The sequence below is a fragment of the Sphaeramia orbicularis genome, chromosome 13 (assembly GCF_902148855.1).
Source record: "Sphaeramia orbicularis chromosome 13, fSphaOr1.1, whole genome shotgun sequence".
NCBI classification, from domain to species: domain Eukaryota; kingdom Metazoa; phylum Chordata; class Actinopteri; order Kurtiformes; family Apogonidae; genus Sphaeramia; species Sphaeramia orbicularis.
This window is the reverse complement of record NC_043969.1, coordinates 27,460,652-27,481,054: the sequence shown is the minus strand read 5'-3', so window position 1 is coordinate 27,481,054 and position 20,403 is coordinate 27,460,652. Positions and strand designations below refer to the sequence as shown.

At 37.2% G+C, this 20,403-nt stretch overlaps 2 protein-coding genes across 3 annotated transcripts in view; both read left to right on the top strand.

Annotated features, from left to right (window-relative positions):
• The window catches only part of prkd2 (protein kinase D2), a 36,162-nt gene extending 28,505 nt beyond the window's left edge, over positions 1 to 7,657 (top strand). For both annotated transcript variants that reach the window (XM_030152227.1, XM_030152226.1), the window contains 8 exons: positions 164 to 216; positions 318 to 390; positions 467 to 573; positions 2,765 to 2,926; positions 3,195 to 3,293; positions 4,406 to 4,673; positions 4,959 to 5,044; positions 6,092 to 7,657. In XM_030152227.1, the coding sequence (XP_030008087.1) occupies positions 164 to 216; positions 318 to 390; positions 467 to 573; positions 2,765 to 2,926; positions 3,195 to 3,293; positions 4,406 to 4,673; positions 4,959 to 5,044; positions 6,092 to 6,316 (1,073 nt within the window). In that variant the 3' untranslated portion in view covers positions 6,317 to 7,657. The remainder of the gene's footprint in view (positions 1 to 163; positions 217 to 317; positions 391 to 466; positions 574 to 2,764; positions 2,927 to 3,194; positions 3,294 to 4,405; positions 4,674 to 4,958; positions 5,045 to 6,091) is intronic.
• A 5,166-nt stretch (positions 7,658 to 12,823) lies between these two features.
• gpr184 (G protein-coupled receptor 184) lies at positions 12,824 to 18,711 on the top strand. The gene is made up of 2 exons (XM_030151241.1): positions 12,824 to 13,166; positions 17,053 to 18,711. Exon 2 carries the CDS (start codon positions 17,103 to 17,105, stop codon positions 18,147 to 18,149), a length of 1,047 nt encoding a protein of 348 aa, XP_030007101.1. The 5' UTR covers positions 12,824 to 13,166; positions 17,053 to 17,102; the 3' UTR covers positions 18,150 to 18,711.
• The last annotated feature ends 1,692 nt before the right edge of the window (positions 18,712 to 20,403 follow it).

Below are 20,403 nucleotides of genomic sequence, written 5' to 3'. Positions count from 1 at the left end.
ACCTGATATTTCTGAATGGATATCTCAGATTGTTAAGTCATACAGTGGTTGAAAAGGGTGAAATTCAATGCACTATATGTGAAATGACACTTGTGTTAAATGATGAATCAAACTCACCACTTCTGTATAGACCTGAATTTAACTTCTGGTTTTGTATCTTCAGGACAAGCTTCTATTAGCATTTCTGTGTCAAACAGTCAAATCCAGGAGAATGTGGTGAGCCTTTCGCTCAACTTCCAAAATGCTCTTTCTTAAAGCATTATGAAAATTTCCAATGATTATGATTGTTGATTATGTATAAAATTGTTTCCTTCTAGGATATTGGTACAGTGTACCAGATTTTTGCAGATGAAGTCCTAGGATCTGGTCAGTTTGGAGTTGTGTATGGAGGTATGTAGCTCTGCAAACCTTAATTAATATACATACATGTACTATAATTAAAACCATGTGTGCGTTTTTTCAATAGGAAAGCACAGGAAGACAGGGAGAGATGTAGCTGTCAAAGTGATAGACAAGCTTCGTTTCCCAACCAAGCAGGAGAGCCAGCTGAGAAATGAGGTGGCCATACTGCAGGTAAACACACATCTGCATCTGTCCACAACTGTCAAGGCCCATGTTTGCACTAGTGCTGGCAAAATGAGAGCTATGTACCATGAAGGACACATCTCTTTGCATTAAATATTTGTGTATTACACACAGAGTACGCAAATGAGGTATAAAATGCCAGCACTGATTTCAATACCGGGCCTATGGATGATTGTAGTAAAGCAGAAGAACGTTTCACATTCATTATTATAAATATTACAACATAAATCATATTTAGATGAGTAACATGACTAAAATTGAGCACATAATAGTACTATTGTTGCCTCACAGGAACAGACAGTTCAGTATCTGACCCTAGTGTTCTCTGGTTTCTGAATCACTTTTGAAAAGTGAAACCACACACTCATTCCTTTTATGAGTGTTTTGACAGACAACAAAAGTATTAGAGCATCATCTTAAAACTACAAAAAGGGAGCTGTAATGAAGAGGCCATAATATTGTGATTTTAGTGCAATAGGACTTAACAATCTGGTTCTTAGAGCCATTTGAGAAACGTCAGCTTGTTTTGTGTTGTTTTAACAATAGCTAGATTCTTGTCTACAGAAGCCTTAAAGGTCATATTTTGAAGGTCACAGATATATGATAACTCCTTTATACATGGGGGTAGCTTAGATTAATGATAATTTAGTCTGATAACATTTAAATGTCAACAGGTTGTTTTAGTTTTCCGGATGATGTTTCTAATATTTATTTTGCTTGTGATTGTGCATTTAATTCTATAATATCTAAAGCTCTGCAATTGAAAATCAAGCATTTCTTAGTCTTTGTCAAATGCAAATGCTACTTGAACACTTTACTATATCAACAACCAAATAAATGACTAAATAATTACATCAAAATATTAAAAATCACAAAAAGGTAGCCTGATACGAATGAAAATGCGCTTCTCGTAAAAGACAAAAGAGAATACCAATTTCATTAATTCATTCATTATTTAAAAATAACGACCATATTGAGCAGTTTATTGTGAGGAAGTGAAACCATTACTTTAGTATAATAATAAACACTTCACTATGTTGTATTATAGTTGTACAGAACAGCTTTAAGCAATTGCCTTTTAACAGGTTTTTTTTTTTTTTTTTTGAAGAAATACAGCTATAAACAGACCTAAATTTACCACCAATTCCTCAACTTAAATGACAGTTTTTGCCGTTAGTCTCATTCCTGGTGTACAGTCCTTGTATTACCAGCAGGGGGAGACATAAGAGAAGCAGTTTGTTTATTCCCACTCAGTTCAACATTTATTTACTCTGCCTTTTAGCACATTGGCTAAAATTGTTTTTGTACGTATCACAGTACCACGCCTACTCAAAACACTTATCACATTCAGCATGTATACTTTTAGAACTAAACAGCATATACTTTTGCATTGCTTTTATACAAATGCATTCAAACACCACTTTCTCCAAAATTCATGAATACGTCTCTCATTCAATGCTTACCACCAGGAAAATTGTGTCCAATTACAGCAAATTTTACTGTCAACCCAGCAAAATGTATTGCTCTACGTGCAAATCATGGGCTAGCAGCTATTACTAGAATGGAGAAGTAGTTTCATACTTTTGTTGTACCATAATATAGCACAGACAATTTGCTGTTGTATAGCAAAGCATAGAAAAGCATATGGATTTTTGTTTTGCAGTTCATTACACACTGAGCGCCAAATTCTTTCAGTGTGAGAGCAATAGTTAAGGAAACATACTGTTGCTGAATTATCAGATGTTGTGGTGGTAGAAATGCATTTTGCACCAAAATTTGACGATGCTTTGCTCAGATGTGTGATTGTAAAGAACACTATGTGAAGACTTGAAATAATGTACGTAGAGAAAATGATGTGGGCAAAATTGTACATCACGTATAAGATGTGTAAACATGTATTATGGAAAACATTTGTGGTATTTTTGCTGCAAAAATATGCAACAATCCAATTTCTGTTCTCTCTGCTGCATTTCACATTTCCTGTGGTTTACCAACTTTGCTGACACCGTCTCTACCTTTTTGTTTTTCCCATTTGACACACACTCTTACATGCTCTTCTTGTCTCTTATCCTGTCAAATCTGCATTAACTGCCCTCCTGCAATTTTCAAATACCCTTCAATTTCCATATTCTCTGTCTCCTTGTCAATATTACCCCCTTGTCTTTAATCTCTTACATAGAGTTTACGCCACCTGGGTATTGTGAACCTGGAGTGTATGTTTGAAACGCCAGAAAAAGTGTTTGTGGTAATGGAGAAGCTACATGGTGACATGCTAGAGATGATCCTCTCCAGTGAGAAAGGCAGGCTACCTGAGAGACTCACCAAATTCCTCATTACTCAGGTATATATGCACCGAAGCAAAGAATGGATGTGTTGTGTACTTATATTCTGTAACAGTGAAAATGTGTGTTTGCACCTGCTCTTTTGTGTGTGCACATAACTTATTGTTTACTTCTGGAAGCTGCAGTGTCATAGAGCATGCTTTTTGCGGTTGTTGTACCTCTGCATGCATATTTAATGCGTCATAGATCATTTTTCTAAGTGTGTTTTTGTATGTGGTTTTGCAATCACCTCAGACTAATTCATATCCTGTTGTGATGTGTGCGTAGATTCTTGCAGCTCTGAGACATCTGCACTTTAAGAACATTGTTCACTGTGATCTGAAACCTGAGAACGTGCTGCTTGCCTCTGCTGATCCCTTCCCCCAGGTATATGCACACATCTATACACACATCATGATGTAAGTGCCACACCAGGGTCATACACACATACATCTTGACACAATCTCGTATAAGGCAGTTGGTTCTCTCTCCTTTGTTGAGGCAGCTATATTGTCAAATCCCTAATGATCATTTCTCAACTTCCCTTCTGTAACCAACATCATCCCATAATCAAGTTTTTTTTATCAATTTTTTTAATCAGAAAAAAAACAAAAAACAAATAAGACCCTAAATTTAATAGCATATAGTAAACAAAACAGTATTATCCTAGCAGTGTCAGTGACATTCATCAACACTAACTTATCCATGGCAGGACAAACAGAAGAATAATAAGAAAATAAGTAAATAAATACATAAATAACTAGAAACGCACTCAGACAGTGCAGACCTCCTCCAAGGTGGATCAGTCCCCCCCACCCCGATCACCACCAAAATTTAACCATTTGTTCCTTGAGCCAGTATCAACATTTCCTGAAAATTTCATGCAAATCCGCCCATAACTTTTGGAGTTATCTTGCTAACAGACAAACAAACAAGCCCAGATAAAAACATAACCTCTGCCGTTCCTTGGCGGAGGTAATAATCCTTATAGTTCACTCAAAGACATGAGTTTATGTATACAGTTTAAAAAAGAAAAAAAATAGTATACATGAAGAGCATAAATACATGCATTTCGTATTGCACCATTATTCTTTGTGATTATCTAATTTAGCAATCATTAGTTCAAATAGTGGAGTTTCTGTCATCAGGTTAACCTATATTAAGGTCTAACTACTGTTTTAGATGATGACTCAGTCTGGGTGGTGATAGGATTACAAAAAATGTGGAAATCATTGATAAACATAATCCATTTCCCAACAGGCACAACTGAATTGATTCAGGTACAGGTTTATTTAACCAACTTTGAATAGTTTTAATTACTTCTCCTCCAAAATGATAAAACATCAACTTCACAGTCCATGAATAAAGGAGCATTCATGTCTTTTATATTTCCAGCACTTAGTATCGATGGAATGTCAGCCTACATTTGATGTCAGAATTTTCCAAATATCTTTTTCCGTGTTGTGTTAATTTTTTTTTTTACCTACCTTACTTTACAGGTGAAGTTGTGTGACTTTGGCTTTGCCCGCATCATTGGCGAGAAGTCTTTTCGTCGCTCTGTAGTTGGCACACCTGCCTACCTGGCCCCTGAGGTTCTGTTAAACCAGGGCTACAACCGCTCGCTGGACATGTGGTCTGTGGGCGTCATCATGTACGTCAGCCTCAGCGGGACTTTCCCATTTAATGAGGATGAAGATATCAATGACCAGATCCACAATGCAGCCTTCATGTATCCTCCCAACCCCTGGAAACAGATCTCCAGTGATGGTAAACACACAGTAATGTTTCACCGTCACACAGAGGAAATGGATGAGGAGGAGGATGATGATGACGATGATGATATAACAGAGGAAAAAAATGAAGCTTTTTGTAAAAACATCACTTTTTCCTGAAGTTTTCAGTGACTTTTTGACATTATATGATTTAGTCAAAATATATATACACAGTATAATTCCACAATAATAACCAGTAGCATTTTTAGAAATCCTTTATATGTATTTCCTTCTTAATTTTATTAAACTAAATTATTTATATCATTTTGTCCTTTTTCAGCAATTGACTTGATCAACAACTTGCTGCAAGTGAAGATGAGGAAGCGTTACAGTGTGGACAAGAGTCTCAGCCACGCATACTTACAGGTAATACATACTATCTGAAGGCATAAACACAATTCTTGATAAATAAAGCATATAATAAATTTGTGTTTTGATTTTACTCTGATCAAAAGAGTATTGCTCTTAAAAAATGTGAAATTCTTCAAGTTTCAGTGACAATCATGTTGCATGTATTAAAAATACAGAGCGATAGATATGCAAATACCCTACAACCCCTCTGTGCAGCAGTTTTAGAGTTGAAGCATAAACATGGACTCCCTGCACTCGATTACAGGTCATATTACTGTATAGCATATTAATCTGTATCAGTGCCAATTATTTTGCAATCATGCTTTATTGTTTTTGCTCTGATGTTTTGGGTTAACTAGTAAACTAGGTGTCTTCTACTTTGTAAAACAATTCAATATCATTTCAAAAACATGTTAAAAGTATTTGTGGTACACTGTTACAGATGACTTAAATGTGAATGAAAGGGATGAACTGTTAATAGGAGAATGCTAATTAAAAAAAAAAAAAAACACTCCTGATACTGATCCCACTGAACAAAGAATCTACAATAACTGTAATGACTTAGGATTTGCAATTTTCTGCCTCACTAACTTCAAGCAGGAAGTGGTAACATGCAAATACCCTGAAAAAGCCTTATAAAAACTATTTTAGAAAAGCAAAAACTCCCTGCATTTAGCACAACTGTGTGACAGTCGGAGGTTGATTTTTATTGTAGGCATAGAGGGACGCATTAGCTATAAAAATTAGGTTTTCTTAAGTGTCTCCTTTACCTCGGCTCAACTTTGTCAGGAAAATTAAACCATGCTTTAATTATTGAATAATCAATTTGTAAAAGCAATTTGTCGTGTGGATGAAAGTGTCATGTATAATGTAGTCAGAAACACTCAGATACCACTTAGTCTGGGGTCACTTGAGTTCATAGCAGCTCACACATTCAAACTAAAGTGATTACCGGGTGATGTTCCATAAATGCATAAAAGCCCCTCTAACTTTGATCTAATTTCAATGCTCCCAAAAGTGAAATTTCATCCCGTTGTTTATTCCACTTTTTTTCTTCCTCAGGATTATCAGACATGGCTGGATCTGCGGGAACTGGAGACTAAACTTGGCGAGCGTTACATCACCCATGAGAGTGACGACAGCCGTTGGCAAACATTTGCCCGTGAACATACTCTGCCTTACCCTGCTCACTTGGTGCCTCCTCCTCCTGCACCAGCATCTGATGATGAAGATGGTGGGGAGGACGCAGATGTGCAAGGCCTGACGGAGAGGGTCAGCATCCTCTGACCAGACAGAGAGACTCCAGTTTAGGAAGGAGAAAAGAAACAGGGAGAGGGTGGATGGGATGGTGAACCAAGAGCCTGGAAGAAACATAAAGTTAGAATCATTTGGTTCTAAAACGAATGGTGTCAAACAGTTTTGACTTGACAGTGAACAGCTGCTGTGTGCAAGAATCAATTTTACAGCAATAAATTACTTTTCTCTCGAGCTTGAAGTCAAGAAGAGAATTTCTTTCTACTTTTAACTTCATAGCATTTGCCTCTTCAAGGTGAAAACTGCTTTAATATATTTCTCATTCAGTGTGTGGCTAACCTGAAAAAACCCTAATCTGAAAAAAAAAGTCTTTAAATCATAATTTGTGAAAACAGCATGTTCTTTTCTACTCCCTGCAAAATGCTTGAAAGTTCAGCACAAACTGTGTCCTAACAAGGGATCAAGCTGCCTCAAGCTAACTCCCACCACTTAAAGAGTACCAAACCTTCATTTTCACTATATTTCTAACTGGAAAAACACTCCATCCCATGTGTTCAGTAAAAAAAGAGTGTTTTTAAGTGACAAAAGGCTTCCTCTGTGTTGGTAATTACTAATGTGCAGGCACGTAGTCGAGTCCATCTGTATTCACAAATGCACTCTCATAAATCCCTGTGAAGTATTGATCTAGAGGCTGCAAGATCTCCAGTAATTACCACTACTGTTGAGACACAAAAGAGTCTTAGACAATATATGTGATTAAAAATGTCATTGTGGGTTTAAATGAACCCTATCATGGGCTGTGTATTGTCTGCCATGACCATTAAATTCATTACAGGCATGTGAAATGTTTTTTCCTATATCCGAAAAATTATACTGTATTACCCATAACGACTGTCACTGAATTCAGAAAATTGCTTCTTTTGTGTTCACTTTCACTCATTTCTTAAGTCAAGCTGTCAAATGATGACTCACTCAGTTATATAAGATTTATATACTGTTAATGAAGGCAGCATAAGTATACCCTAGCAGGTAAATGGACACCTATTTGTTGCTATTTTAGCACAAGCAGACCTCTCCCTACAGTAGAGGTGCATGGATGGTCAGTGTGCATTATCTGGGGTGGGGTCTGGGGAAGGGGGTAGATTTTTGGGAAGTGTATGTAGTAGGTTTGATTACGGACTACCTGATATGTCAAAATTTTGCATGTTTCTGTGAAGTAGATTTATATAAAATACAATAGAAAGCATCCTGTAGTTACAGTGATCTATTATAGATGTGTAACCTGAAGTTTATGTAATGTCAAACGTGTAGGCTGTACAACATGTCTTAAGAATGATTCTAGCCTTTGTAACAGAATACAAACTTTGAACAATATTTTATGTGTCTGATGTTTTATTTGTAACATAACAGTTTTAATGGTCATAGTATTCAAGAGAGAACACCATGAAGCCACAAAGAGACAATATGTTTCTTCTAGTTGGCTACAGTGGATTTAAATGCAGGGACTGTCACTCAGGTGTTTTTATAGTGGTGAACACACTTTAAATAACAGAAACACAAGAACTTTCTACTTAAGGCATGACAGATTGGAAATATGTTGCTCTGAAGAAGAGCAGATCATTTCCATCAACCATGGCAACCGTCTTTGCACTTAGGAAGCAGAGACACAAACCAAAACACAGAGTTGGATCTGTTTACCACTAATTTGACTTGACATACTTCCATGAAAATAACGCTCTACTTGTATAGTGTAATAAAGAGGAGGATGAATTTGAGGTGATGCATCTAATTTGGTGTGAGTGACAAGAACTGAATACTTCAGGAGTTGTCACCTCATAATTTCCTTCACTTGTTCATCCATCATGAATGACATTCAACATTTGTTTTATAGACACAATGCCGTAAATTACAGACAACAAATTGTAACTTTAAAGTGTTAATATTAACCTGCTTTTCAAACAGAGAACCAGATTAACTCATAGGAACGTTCCCAGATTCTACCTCATCTAAACCTATTTTTTGTCAACTGCAGTAGAGTCTAGTTTTAACTAAACCAGCTGGTGACAACCAGTGGGAGCAATTCTATTTTTCTTGGAAATTTTGTCTTGGAAAGCAATTTAATTTGTGTGTTTGAAAGTTATGTGAAACTACATATGGCAATGCCATCAGAATTGTGCAGATCTGCTAAAGAGATTACAGCAAAGCATTCCTATCTGACAGCAAAGACACTATATATTATCTGCAGTAAAAGTGCCGATTTAGAAAAGGTCAAAGACAAACTTATGCATTTTGCTTCTGCACATCACCACAACAGATCTGAACTAAGATGTGATTGAAGTGTGGACTTTCAGCTTTAGTTCAAGGGGTTTAACAAAACATCACATTAACAGTTTTGGAATTACAACCATTTTCAGAAGCTCAAAAGCAATCGGACCACTTAGATGGTTATACATATGAATTGTTTTGAATTCTTAGACTAAAAAATCTTTACAACACAATGATGTACAGCAGATATACATGTATATATTTTTCAGAGTGTTTATTAATTTACCAAGCTGGTCAGCTAGTATTACTTTATTTTAAAAGATATTGCCAATTAAAACAATTGTTAAACTGTTTTAATTTGAGGCGTAAATAGGGAACAAGTAAAGTGTAATCAGTACATCAGTTTTTCCTTTTCTTCCTAAGAAAAAATTGCATCATTAATGTATTTTTAGAAATGTATCAGATGTGGTCACAGTTTCTTTCATCACAGTAACGTATGAAACGGCATTGGACTGCGTCACCTTTCTGATCATAACAAAGATGAACTGAAGTAAGATGCTTTACTCATAGCCAGTGTAAAGCCAACTCATTTCAGTAGTTCTTGGGACACCGATAACCACATTGTCTGAACATGCAAACTGAAAGAATTGCAGTTCAGGAAATGTTTAGTCTATAAAGTGTAACATGATGACATTTTTAATGGACTTTTCTCATCAGCCACTGTGACTGTAGCACCAATGACCTGCAGTTTTGACCATCAAGTGCATTAAAAGCCCATGCCAGCCACTGGGTTTGCCCTTGTATTTAGGCATAATGCACTATATGAAAGGGAATAACAACATAAACAATTTACAAAATTACAGAAAATTGCAGGGTAATTCTGGTTGTCAGATGTAAACCAAAAGGTAGATGGAAACTTACTTACATCCAACCACTTTGTCTTTGCAAATAATTAACTAACTTTGTGGAACAAATCTATGGGAATATAGGATTTATTGCATATTAACTAAGTTTAGTAACATCATCATATTTACACACTGGTTGCACACAAACATAGGGGTAGTCAAAATGTATTTTATATATTTAATTAACCCATAAAGACCCAAACATCCACCAGTGAGCAAAATCATCTATTGAACTAAAATGTGTGATAACTTCTGAACCTCTAAACCTATCAATATGTTGAAATAACTGTTGTAAAGCACAATTTTTCATCTTTTCATGGTCATCAGATATGACCTATTTGGATGTTCAGAGGCTCCGTAGTGAACATGAAAACACCGTCATCTTCTACAACATTGATTCACCAGTAAAACCCATGGACTTGGATCAATGACAGTGGATAGACATTTGGTTTATGTTCAATTAATGATATATTTTGCTGAAAAAATCACTTTTTCTTCAGTTTTCTCTGTTTCTGATATAATAACCCTTAACTTTAATCTGAGCTTTTATTAACATCTGCATGATCACTAAATTAGATGTAGGAAAATACTTGATTTTTGCTGAAAAAATACAAAATACAGAGCATAATATCATAATAAATGATGATAAATGATTTGAGAAAGGTTAAATAGAGAGAAAAATACATTTGGGAACTGCCATAAACATAGCACTGGGTCTTTATGGGTTAATTACTCTATGAATCATTACTTTTTCAGGCCAATAAAAGTGCAAAAAAATATATTAAAGTGATAAATGATATGCCTGTATGTTTAGTTTGTTACTTTGTTTTTATACTTCTCTGTGGATGAGGTTTCTTCTTGAGTCCATTATCACACAGACAACCCTATTGGAAATAAAGAGAAGTTGGGAACTATTTATACAGAACTGAAACAAGGGAGTGTGGGGGTTTAGACTGTGACGACGGTGGAAACTTATTTGGAAGAATGACTATGGGCAAAGAAGAGTGTACTGAGGGAAACAGAAATTGCAGGGGACTTTCTGACAGGTAAGAATAGACTCCATCATCCAGCCACTGTCTGGACATGAAATGAAACTGGCAGTGTTTTATCACTCAAGTCAAGCTCAACATTTTAACACTTCACCTCATGAGAACACTAAAAATGACAAATTCACATCACTCTGTTCTGATTCTGCAGCACACACTGTGTTAGGCTAGGATTTACACTCAAAGAAGTCTATTCTATATTTAGACGACACAACAGAACATTTACAGTATAATGACTTGTATGAAAGAACAAAGGAGCACTTAAGAATGACAGATGTATATTGCCCTGCATATTACATTATTGCAAAGCGCCTCTGCTTCCTGTTCAGGGTAACTTCTTATTTGGTCATATGAAAGCAACGACATGTGTCTCCTTGACATTTGAGCTTGTATGGAAAGTAATAACTGCACAATAATGAAGGTAAAACAGAGAGGGGATAGCAATTCACATTCATGAAAGGATAGCTAATGTAATTTAATTGTCACTGGACAAAGTAAAATGTCAATTTAGTTCCTAGGAGGCACCAACACTTAGTCTACAAGTTCCTAAAGTTCACCCAAGGTGAAATGTGAGCATACGTACAGGTGTGGAAATACTTACTGAACCGTAATGTGGTGAAAAGTTGCCATTTCTCATTCTATGACATGTTAAGCCATTGGTGGTTTCTTGTGCTGAAATGTGTGAGGGAAACCTAGCAAAACCCACATGAAATTTAAAAAAAAAACTTTACTCAGTGCTTGTTCTAGTTATTGTTACCATTACAATTATCACCATGGTTGTTATTATTGAAATTGTTGATATTTTCTTGTGAGGGTATTCGCCACCTTCTTCTTCCTTGTTCTCCCCCCTTCACTCTTTCCTTCTCTACTCCCCCATTCTTCTCCTCCCTCCTGTTCCTTCATGTCAGGCCCAGCTTCGAAATATGGTTCAACAAAACTCATAATAAAAACAGCAAAATATCAAGGGGAGCCTCATATACTTTATGAAGTTTCCCTTGGCAAAGCAAATTTGTTCAGTACTAAAAGGCACCAAGACCACCATTCTGCTGTTAGGATGCTGGACAAGACAGGTTAGAGAGAGAAAAAAAAAGAAATTAAAAAAAAAATTAAAATGTCCCTTAAACCACTAGAATATACATCAAGAACGTCTAATCCTGAAGATTTCTTAAATATATATTTATACTACGAGAACAGAATATCAAAAATTCATGTGATAGTCTGTCTAAAACACCATTTCCATGTATTATTTTCCATAAACCATGAACATTAAAGTAGGAGTGTGCTTAATTCATTACATAACATGTAGTCTTAAAGAGAACACACCCTGTTTACAATAGCTCTGTATAATCTCAGACAACTATTCAACAAGTGAAGACTTGAGAAATCATTTCAACGTGATAAATATGCCGTGACCAAAGCCCTTGACCTTCTATTTCAGAAGAACTGAACTAATTCAGGTATCCACAAACTCATGTAAAGTCCATAAATATCTCACAGAGTCATTTACAGCCCCTGAAACTCTCACATAGTCACAGAAAAGAGAAGAGGCTGAAAGTGCTCTGCTAGATTAATTTATAACTTACTGACAAAAATGACTTCTGTTTAATCTTTTACTTTCTTTTAACTGTTACTGTCGCTAAATGATATGAAGCCACAGGTATGCATTCTTGCTCATAGGAAAACATGCAACATTTAGAGCTGGTTTAAATGTTTACTCAGCACATTAACAGATGGTCTGCTGGCTTTCGTCACCGATTCTTTTCGTAAACACAAAAATCCTCAGACAGGAACTGGCAAACGATAGTCCTGGATAACATACTGTGTCTGATAACAGCACAGCCCATGTTCCTGCCTGGTACGGAGCTAATACCAAAGAAATCTGATCCCTTTTTAACCTCAAACTTACATCTGTTTCTTTTCTTTTTTTCAGTTTATTGCCATATCCCTTGCTGCTCATTCTGTAGAGTCCAACTCTGTGACAAACTGTGAAAAAAGATGGTGTGTAGGCTTCATCTTACGTAAGTCAGACAGGGTTACATTTCATTCATTTACCTTTAGTGTGAAAAGGCACGTAGATGAATGTACAACGGGGAAATGAAAGTGGTGTCTGTCTTCCCACAAACTTTCAGTATTCTGTAACTACAATACCAATTTTATGATACTGACAGAGACTGAGGTTGTTTTATCTCTTAGGGGTAAAAACCATCTGCATCATATCTGTTCCATTACAGTTTGATGGTTTTCCCCACCCTCAAAGTCTCACTTCCTACATACACGTGTGCAAAGCTACAGCCCTCCTCCTGCATGTGTCTTCCCTTTTTTGTTCTTGGTCTCATCCCGTCTCTGCACTCTTTGCTGACATTTCAACTGTGGTTGTCAACGGCGCATCAACTCAACCACAGTGAAACATTCAGATAGAATTCTGTTACACACTTGTACCGGCTGAAGGTTATCTCCTGCAGTTATAATAAGAGAGCACCATGAGGGACTATCAAGGCTGGGCTTTATGTCAGCAGATGTGAAGAGGCTCCCTTGAAGCTGCTCCTCTGACCTTCCTGGACTGAACTCTGTCAAACTTTAAACAGCTCTGGAATGTGTCTGAAGCTCATCACGTACAGGACAGCTCTGTTTTACGCTCAAGACACACCTCTGACCAAATAACAACAGGTGAGGTCATAACTGGCTGGTGTTCTGGATTTAACATGTGTCGTAGTTATGTAAGACAAATAAGACCCAAAAGGCTAACCATATGTGGTATTTTTTAATGTTTTACAGCTCTGGTGTTAGATATATTTATTTCCAAATGTCACGTTTTTGCTACTTGTTCCCCGCAGAGAGAGATTGCATATTCGAGGCTGTGTAAGTCAATGTTGCAAAAATAATATGAGTAGAAATGTTGATTCACCGCAGGGTTCAGTGTTTTCTGCAGTTCTCCCAGCAGTGTTGTCTGAAAAACATGCTGGAGAGAGCAGCAGAGAACTGCTTGACAAGAAGAAAAAGTGGAAATTCACAGGAATGTAGTGCTGGACTGTGACTCCTACATCGTCAGTATTTGGGAGGAGTACGATGAAACATGTAATAAAATATTTCCATATTTTTTCACTGGAGATTTAGCATGTAGAATATGTCCCTCTCAATAGAAAGTTAAAGCTTGAGTGCCCTTGTAAAGTCTTACTGGTAACAAAGCTGCTCAATGACAGCAAGTTTTTCTTTCAGTTTATAATATTAACAAACACATACTTGGCTGAGATGTGCAAATAGGCTAACTGAGGGTTGGACCATCTGTTAAAAGTAGGATTGTATTTGGAATTTGTGTAAAAATAACAACCCCCCCCCCCCCCCCCCCCCCCCCCCCAAAAAAAAAAAAAAAAAAACAGTGGACATACAAATTAGAAAATAACTTCTTTTGACTCATACTTTAAAAGAGGTGAATTCCAACATGTGGTTAGTCATAGTTGCCAGACGGATGACTAACCAACAGCATAGTTTAAGAAAAGGCATCATATACATGTGTAAAACTTCTGTGACTACAGCTGGTGTGATTTCCCATTATTATTTGAAAATGAATTATTCATTAAATCAGACCTATGCAAAAACACACACAGTGAGATGCACGTAACACACGCACACAAGCGCACATTATCATTTGCTAAAGATGGCCAGACTCTAAATGGCTTTTCCATTATTGAGTTTAGATGGGACAGCCTATCTCTATCCAGATGATAATGGCATTAGATGCTTCCTGAGCTTACAAACACACCAGAGACAAGCCTCAAAGATAGAACACAAACACAGGGAGGAGATAAAAATCAAACAACAAAATTGGAGTCGTAAAAACAGAAAGAGGTAGAGAGAAATGTTTTAAGATGCCGAAATTTCCAATATAGGGAGAGGAATTGACAGAATAAAGACAATAAAAGAGGAAGGATAATAGCAAACTTCCTGTATTTAATGTGTTCTTTACATGATTAAATTGAGACTGCGTAGTTTTTATTCCTTTTCTGTGGTAGTACATGTGGTAGTACATTTCAGTATTAACCCTAAGAGACCCAAACAGCCACTGTGACCAAAACTATCTACTGATCTAAAATGTTTAATACATGTTGATCCACTAATTCTATCAATACATGTAAATAATTGGTGTGAAATAGAGTTTTTCATCTTTTCATGGTCATCAGATATGACTCATTTGGACATTCAGAGGCTCCGTAGTGAATATGGAAACACCGTCATCTTCTACAACACTGATTCACCAGTAAAACCCATGGAGCTGGATTAATGACAGTGGATGGAGATGCTTGATTTATGTTCAGTTAGTGATAGATTCTGATGAAAATGTCACTTTTTCTTCACTTTTTTTTCTGTTTTTGATATAATAACCCTCAAATTACTCTGAGCTTTTATGAACATCTACATGATCATTAGGGATGGGAACCAAGAACCGGTTCTTTTTGAGAACCGGATCACTGTAGCTCCATTCCTTGGAATCGTTTGCCTGCCTGCTTAACGATTCTGCTTATCGATTCCGCCTTCATTGCACATGCGCAGTGACGTCACATGCACGCTGCATTGTTTTGGTCAGAACGTAGCCAACACGGGGTTGAGGCAAAAATGGTCTAAAAAGATGACACCAGGTCCACTTGTAACACTTGCAAAGCTCCCATTTCTTCAAAAGGGTGGAATCCCTCCAATATGCTCAAACATTTGCCCACATAGCATGTGATTCATTTGACATGCTATTCAGTGGCGCTTGTGAATGTAGCAGCAGAATGAACACCAGACCGTCATCCGGGCCCAGTTCTGGTTCCGGTGCGGGCAACAAACGTCATACCCCCTAAAATACAAGTTTCCAAAGGTAGGGGAAAGGAAATGAGGTGCACAACAACGGGAGACGGGCACAGTGGAACCGGTTCCACCACCCCCCCCAAACACGGGCCCAGCATCATCTGTTATTATTATTTGTACATACTGTACATATTAGATTTTCTGTGCAGAGATGGAAATTTAAAAGACAGTTAATGCAAACACACCCGTTTGTACTCTTTTATTCCCTCACCCAATGAGAATCGATAAGAGAATCAATAAGGAATCAGATCGATAAGCAAAATCGATAATGGAATTGGAATCGTTAAATTCTTAGTGATTCCCATCCCTGATGATCAGTACATTAAATGTTGGAAAATACTTGATTTTCACAGAAAAAACACACAAAATACAGAAGATAATATTACAATAAATGGTGATAGACCACTTAAGGATGGTTCAATATAGAGAAAATTTCATTTGGGAACAGCAACAAATGTCACAATGGGTCCTTAATGGGTTAAAGGTAGGGTAGGAGATGTTTTCCTGGAGCATTTTTTACTATATTGCTTAAAATCCCCTTCACACCCCGATTGCAACCAATTAATTAAATGCTCAAACACAAAAATAAAAAAATTTAGTCAACTGTGGAATGGGCAGGACTGAAAAAACACCATCCAATCATTTTAACTGGCCCATCAAAATGATTGAATGGTGATATATCAGTCAAATTCAACTGCCATTTGTCCCTCCCCCGTCTGCGAGTACAATCAGTACAATGGAGGCGTGGCTTCGGGGGGAAGTCTGAAGAAAGGGGTTTGAACTTTTGAATTGTGTATTTTCTAAATGTAGCTTGCTCAAACTGTTTTGCCAGGATCTCCTACCTACCTTTAAATATTATCATCAGGCTGATTTGAAGAGGAAAAAGCACAGGCTAAAACATCTGCATCATAAAATAGAACAGTAGCTAAAGTTGATTTTACGTCACATCAACAGTATTAGAATTCTACTTTTCTGAAATAGATGCCCAAGTGAAACATTTGAGATCAGCTCTGGGTGAATGCATATGCCTTTTATGTTATTTTGTCCTCATAGAACCCCATATTCCCTTTTGCTGCATAAATTAGATATGAGTTTTAAACACTGATTACAATAAAAGTCAAATGCTCGATTTGTGAGTTCAGCCTGTGCCGACCCTACCTGTCACTCAGCTTCAGACCACACAATGCAATAAGTGGAGCAATTTATAGAATATTTAATAAAAAGCAGCATTAACATAAAATAATATCAGCCGGGTGGGTTGGTTTTCACATCTGATTCATCTGATGTAAGGCATTAGTTCCTTAATGCACTCAGCGTCCATAAGACCAGAACCTTCACAGAAAAGATTGCATGACATGTTTTCTCCAGAAGCAGCAGCTGTGGCAATAGGGGGGAATTTTGGCAATCTTGGATTTTATTGGAACCGTGGGTGCAAACTGCTATCGTCAAGGAGCATGACTAAGCCTGTATCTTCTCTAGATGTCGAAACGTTTGCTCTCTGCCCAATGCACAGAAACAGAATCATTCAGAAAGATCAGAGGAAAGACAAATAATCTTATCACTTGTGTGCACTGAGCCACAAAATAGAGTAGGGGGGAAAAAAGTCCAAACTCTACTATGAATTTGAAGTTTCAGATAAATCAAATACTGTCTCTTGTGCAACTTCTACTAATACATTTTTTTTTTTTTTTTTTTTTTTTTGTTTCAGGTGAATTTCTAACCAGCAAAGTCATTAAAAATATATATATAAAAGGGACGATGAATGTAACATCTACACCTCCATCATCATCAACAACGGTTGCAAACTCAACTGTATGTGTTCGAATTGGAGCTAATGCTATCAGCGACGTCCTGATGTCGGTTTACATCCTGGCTTTTATCTTTGGTTTGATCTTCAATGTTCTTACCTTTGGCCCGATTGTGCAACAAGTGAAACGACAAAACGTCCTGGGCATCTTCTTGCTCTGCCTGTCTCTATCTGACCTACTTTTCATCTTCACCATGCCACTTTGGATCAATTATTATCTGCAGGACCACCACTGGAGGCTAGGTCCCGCCTCATGCAACATTGCTGGCTTCTTCTACTACTCCAACATGTACATCAGCATCTTCCTGCTTGTTTGTATCTCTGTAGACCGCTGCGTGGTGGTCACATACCCACTTCGCTCCAAAACCCACCGTACGGCGTGCTACGTGTGGGCACAATGTGCTGCAGTTTGTGTCATAGTGATTGTTCTGCATGTTATGGTACTAATAAACGACAACCTCACAGATGCACACGATGAGGTCAACAACAATGACCGCTGTTATGAGACCTTCCCCATGACGTCTCCTATTGCTTTGTTCAACATGCTAAGAGTGGGGTTTGGCTTTGTGCTGCCCCTGCTGATTTTGGCAGTGAGCTACTGGAAGGTACTGGCCACTGTCGGTCAGAGTCCTGGTCTGAGCGCCCAAGCTAAGAGGAAGGTCCGTTTGCTGTCCTTTGGGGTAATTGGGATCTTCTCAGTTTGCTTCGCTCCTTATCACATTCTCTTGCTTGTACGCTCTTTAGTTTTCTACCACAGTGACAATACACTACCCGACGGAAGCTACTGCCAATTTGAACAAAAAATGCACTTCTACTTCTCATGCACACTGGCTCTATCCAGTCTAAACTGTGTGGTGGACCCTGTGCTCTATGTGCTGGTCAGTAACGGGTTCCAAAAGGAGGTCAAACTGTGCTGCACGAGACAAAAAAGGACACAGACAGAAGAATGTGCCTTAACTGCATACAACAGGGAGAAGTGTAATAATAACTTAATATGAAAAATAAGCTACATGGTAAATATGTTGGTATATATGTACATTTATATACATGCATGAGTGTGTACTGTATGTGCCTTTAAACCCGATTATGCATAATGTGTTGTTTTAACATATGACCACCTTCAAACTTAACGACTGAGTGGCAGGATAATTCACATGCTATGTGCAACCTCTGACATGCAGACAATCAGAACAGAATCAATTTCCTGTATTCTCCATCTCATCCTGAGCAGAGGCGGATTTGAATAACATGCATGTTGGTAATTGGATTTCAGTCCTAGGTTCTGTTCTCCCAAGAGTTCTTCAGTGGCAGCCACTTCTGGTTTGTGGATGGCCAATACCGGAGCTGAAGTACTCTTGTATTTTCCCTCCAATCTAACAAGGATATTGTGACCGTAATTGTGTGACCCTGGTATAACTAAAAGTGCATTATCTCTGAAGCAAAATAAAAAAATATATATATTTATCTGCACGAACATGTCCTCAATGTCTGACTTGCATCAAAATATTGGGTTGTTGTATTTGTACAGTTAATTGAAATAAACCAGTGATGTCAACAGATGCTCAATACTTGGGTGGTTTATGCAGCAAACGTGTTCTTTTTTGATCTACATATTCATAGGTTACAAACACATTCCTCTTTTTATGCACATTAATAATCACCTTTGACCACGTTTTAAAATTACATACTGAGTCCCAGTTACACTTTATCTATCAAGACTAAATTACATTGCCACAATCATCTCATGAGAAGAAGTAAAATATGTTTTATTCCAACTTTATGGGTAACAGTGTATTTCCATAGGAAGGAAATGTCTCATGCTGTTAACGCAGAAGTACTTTGTCTTAACTGTCAGAGTATAAAGGTGATGATAAATATAGCACGGGCATGTGGGTACAGGCTGCAAAAACGAAACTCATGTTTGCGTGTAAGACTGAAAGAAAGGAGAAAAAAGAGCAGAAGTACAATCAATAATGTTCATTTATTAATATATTTATTTTTATTCATTTCGTTTTATCCGTTACTCATATTGCTTCTTCCATTCATCAATACAGCTCTTTGTGAAGAGCATCAATAAATCACCAGCTGAGCATTTGATATATAACCAGTACAAACCCTGCTGTTGTGGTTTGTATTAACCATTATTATTTTTGTTTTTTGTTACAAGTTTACAGCTGACCACTTGACCCTTTTTATGACACATGAAAACTCTGTGTATTAAGGAGAATGTATAGTATGATGTGTCTTCATTTGAAAATACTTCAGCTGTTAGAAATATTACTCATTTATATTTCAAGGATCGGTTGCTGTCTTGTTGCTATGTTGTAATTTTCTAATTTTACTGGTTTTCATTGTCGATTGTCATGTTTTATCCGTTAAATCCCAATATAGCTCATTCACAAAGATCACAAAGAAGACTTTTACCCTGAAGGGGAGGCAAGGGGTATTGTTTTTGGTTCAGTTTGTTTTGTTTTGTTTTTTTGCCTGTTTGCTTGTTTGCTTGTTAACACTCTAGCAGCAAAACTGTTGCTTCAGTTCATACCAAATTGGGTTTATAGATTGTCAGTGACCCAGAATAGATCTGATTACATTTTGGGAAGCACAGGTCAAAGTTTCTGTTTTTTTATGAATTCTTTAAATCTTTTTTTCCCATTTACTTATAATAGGTGACATTTCATGTCTATAAAAACATCAATTTTGTTTCAATTTACTTCAAACTTGGCACATAGTATATAGAGGCAACGGATATGCTGACATCAGCACATGCATAGACATGATGACATCAGCTGAATTGATGCCCAGATAAGCTACAATACTTGCGAGGGACAGGGTTTGTTGTGCCTAGCACCACTTGTTTTTCTTTTTTTAGAATGATGCATAGGAGCAGCAATCGGAAATTGTGTGGATGATTCTAAAAGTATAGACAGATCTTGGACCTCTCCTGGGATTAGATGACACTGTCCAATTTTGGATTTCATCAGGTCATGTGATGCTGGACCTCTGCTTCTCCTCTCCTCAGTGTACTGTTTTATTCTTGTGGCAACTAGAAGAGACACGACCCGAATGAACAATTTGACTCCTTATCTGTAAAACTTTAAATACAGCCAAGTTTAAACAAATTACCAAAAGCTGTAGTCCATCATTATGACATTAGATTCAAGATATTTTCTTTCCAGACTCAGCTTTTAATGAACTAACTCTGACTGAAGCCAGACGCCCTGGAGATCAATATGGTTTCATGGATTTGCTGTT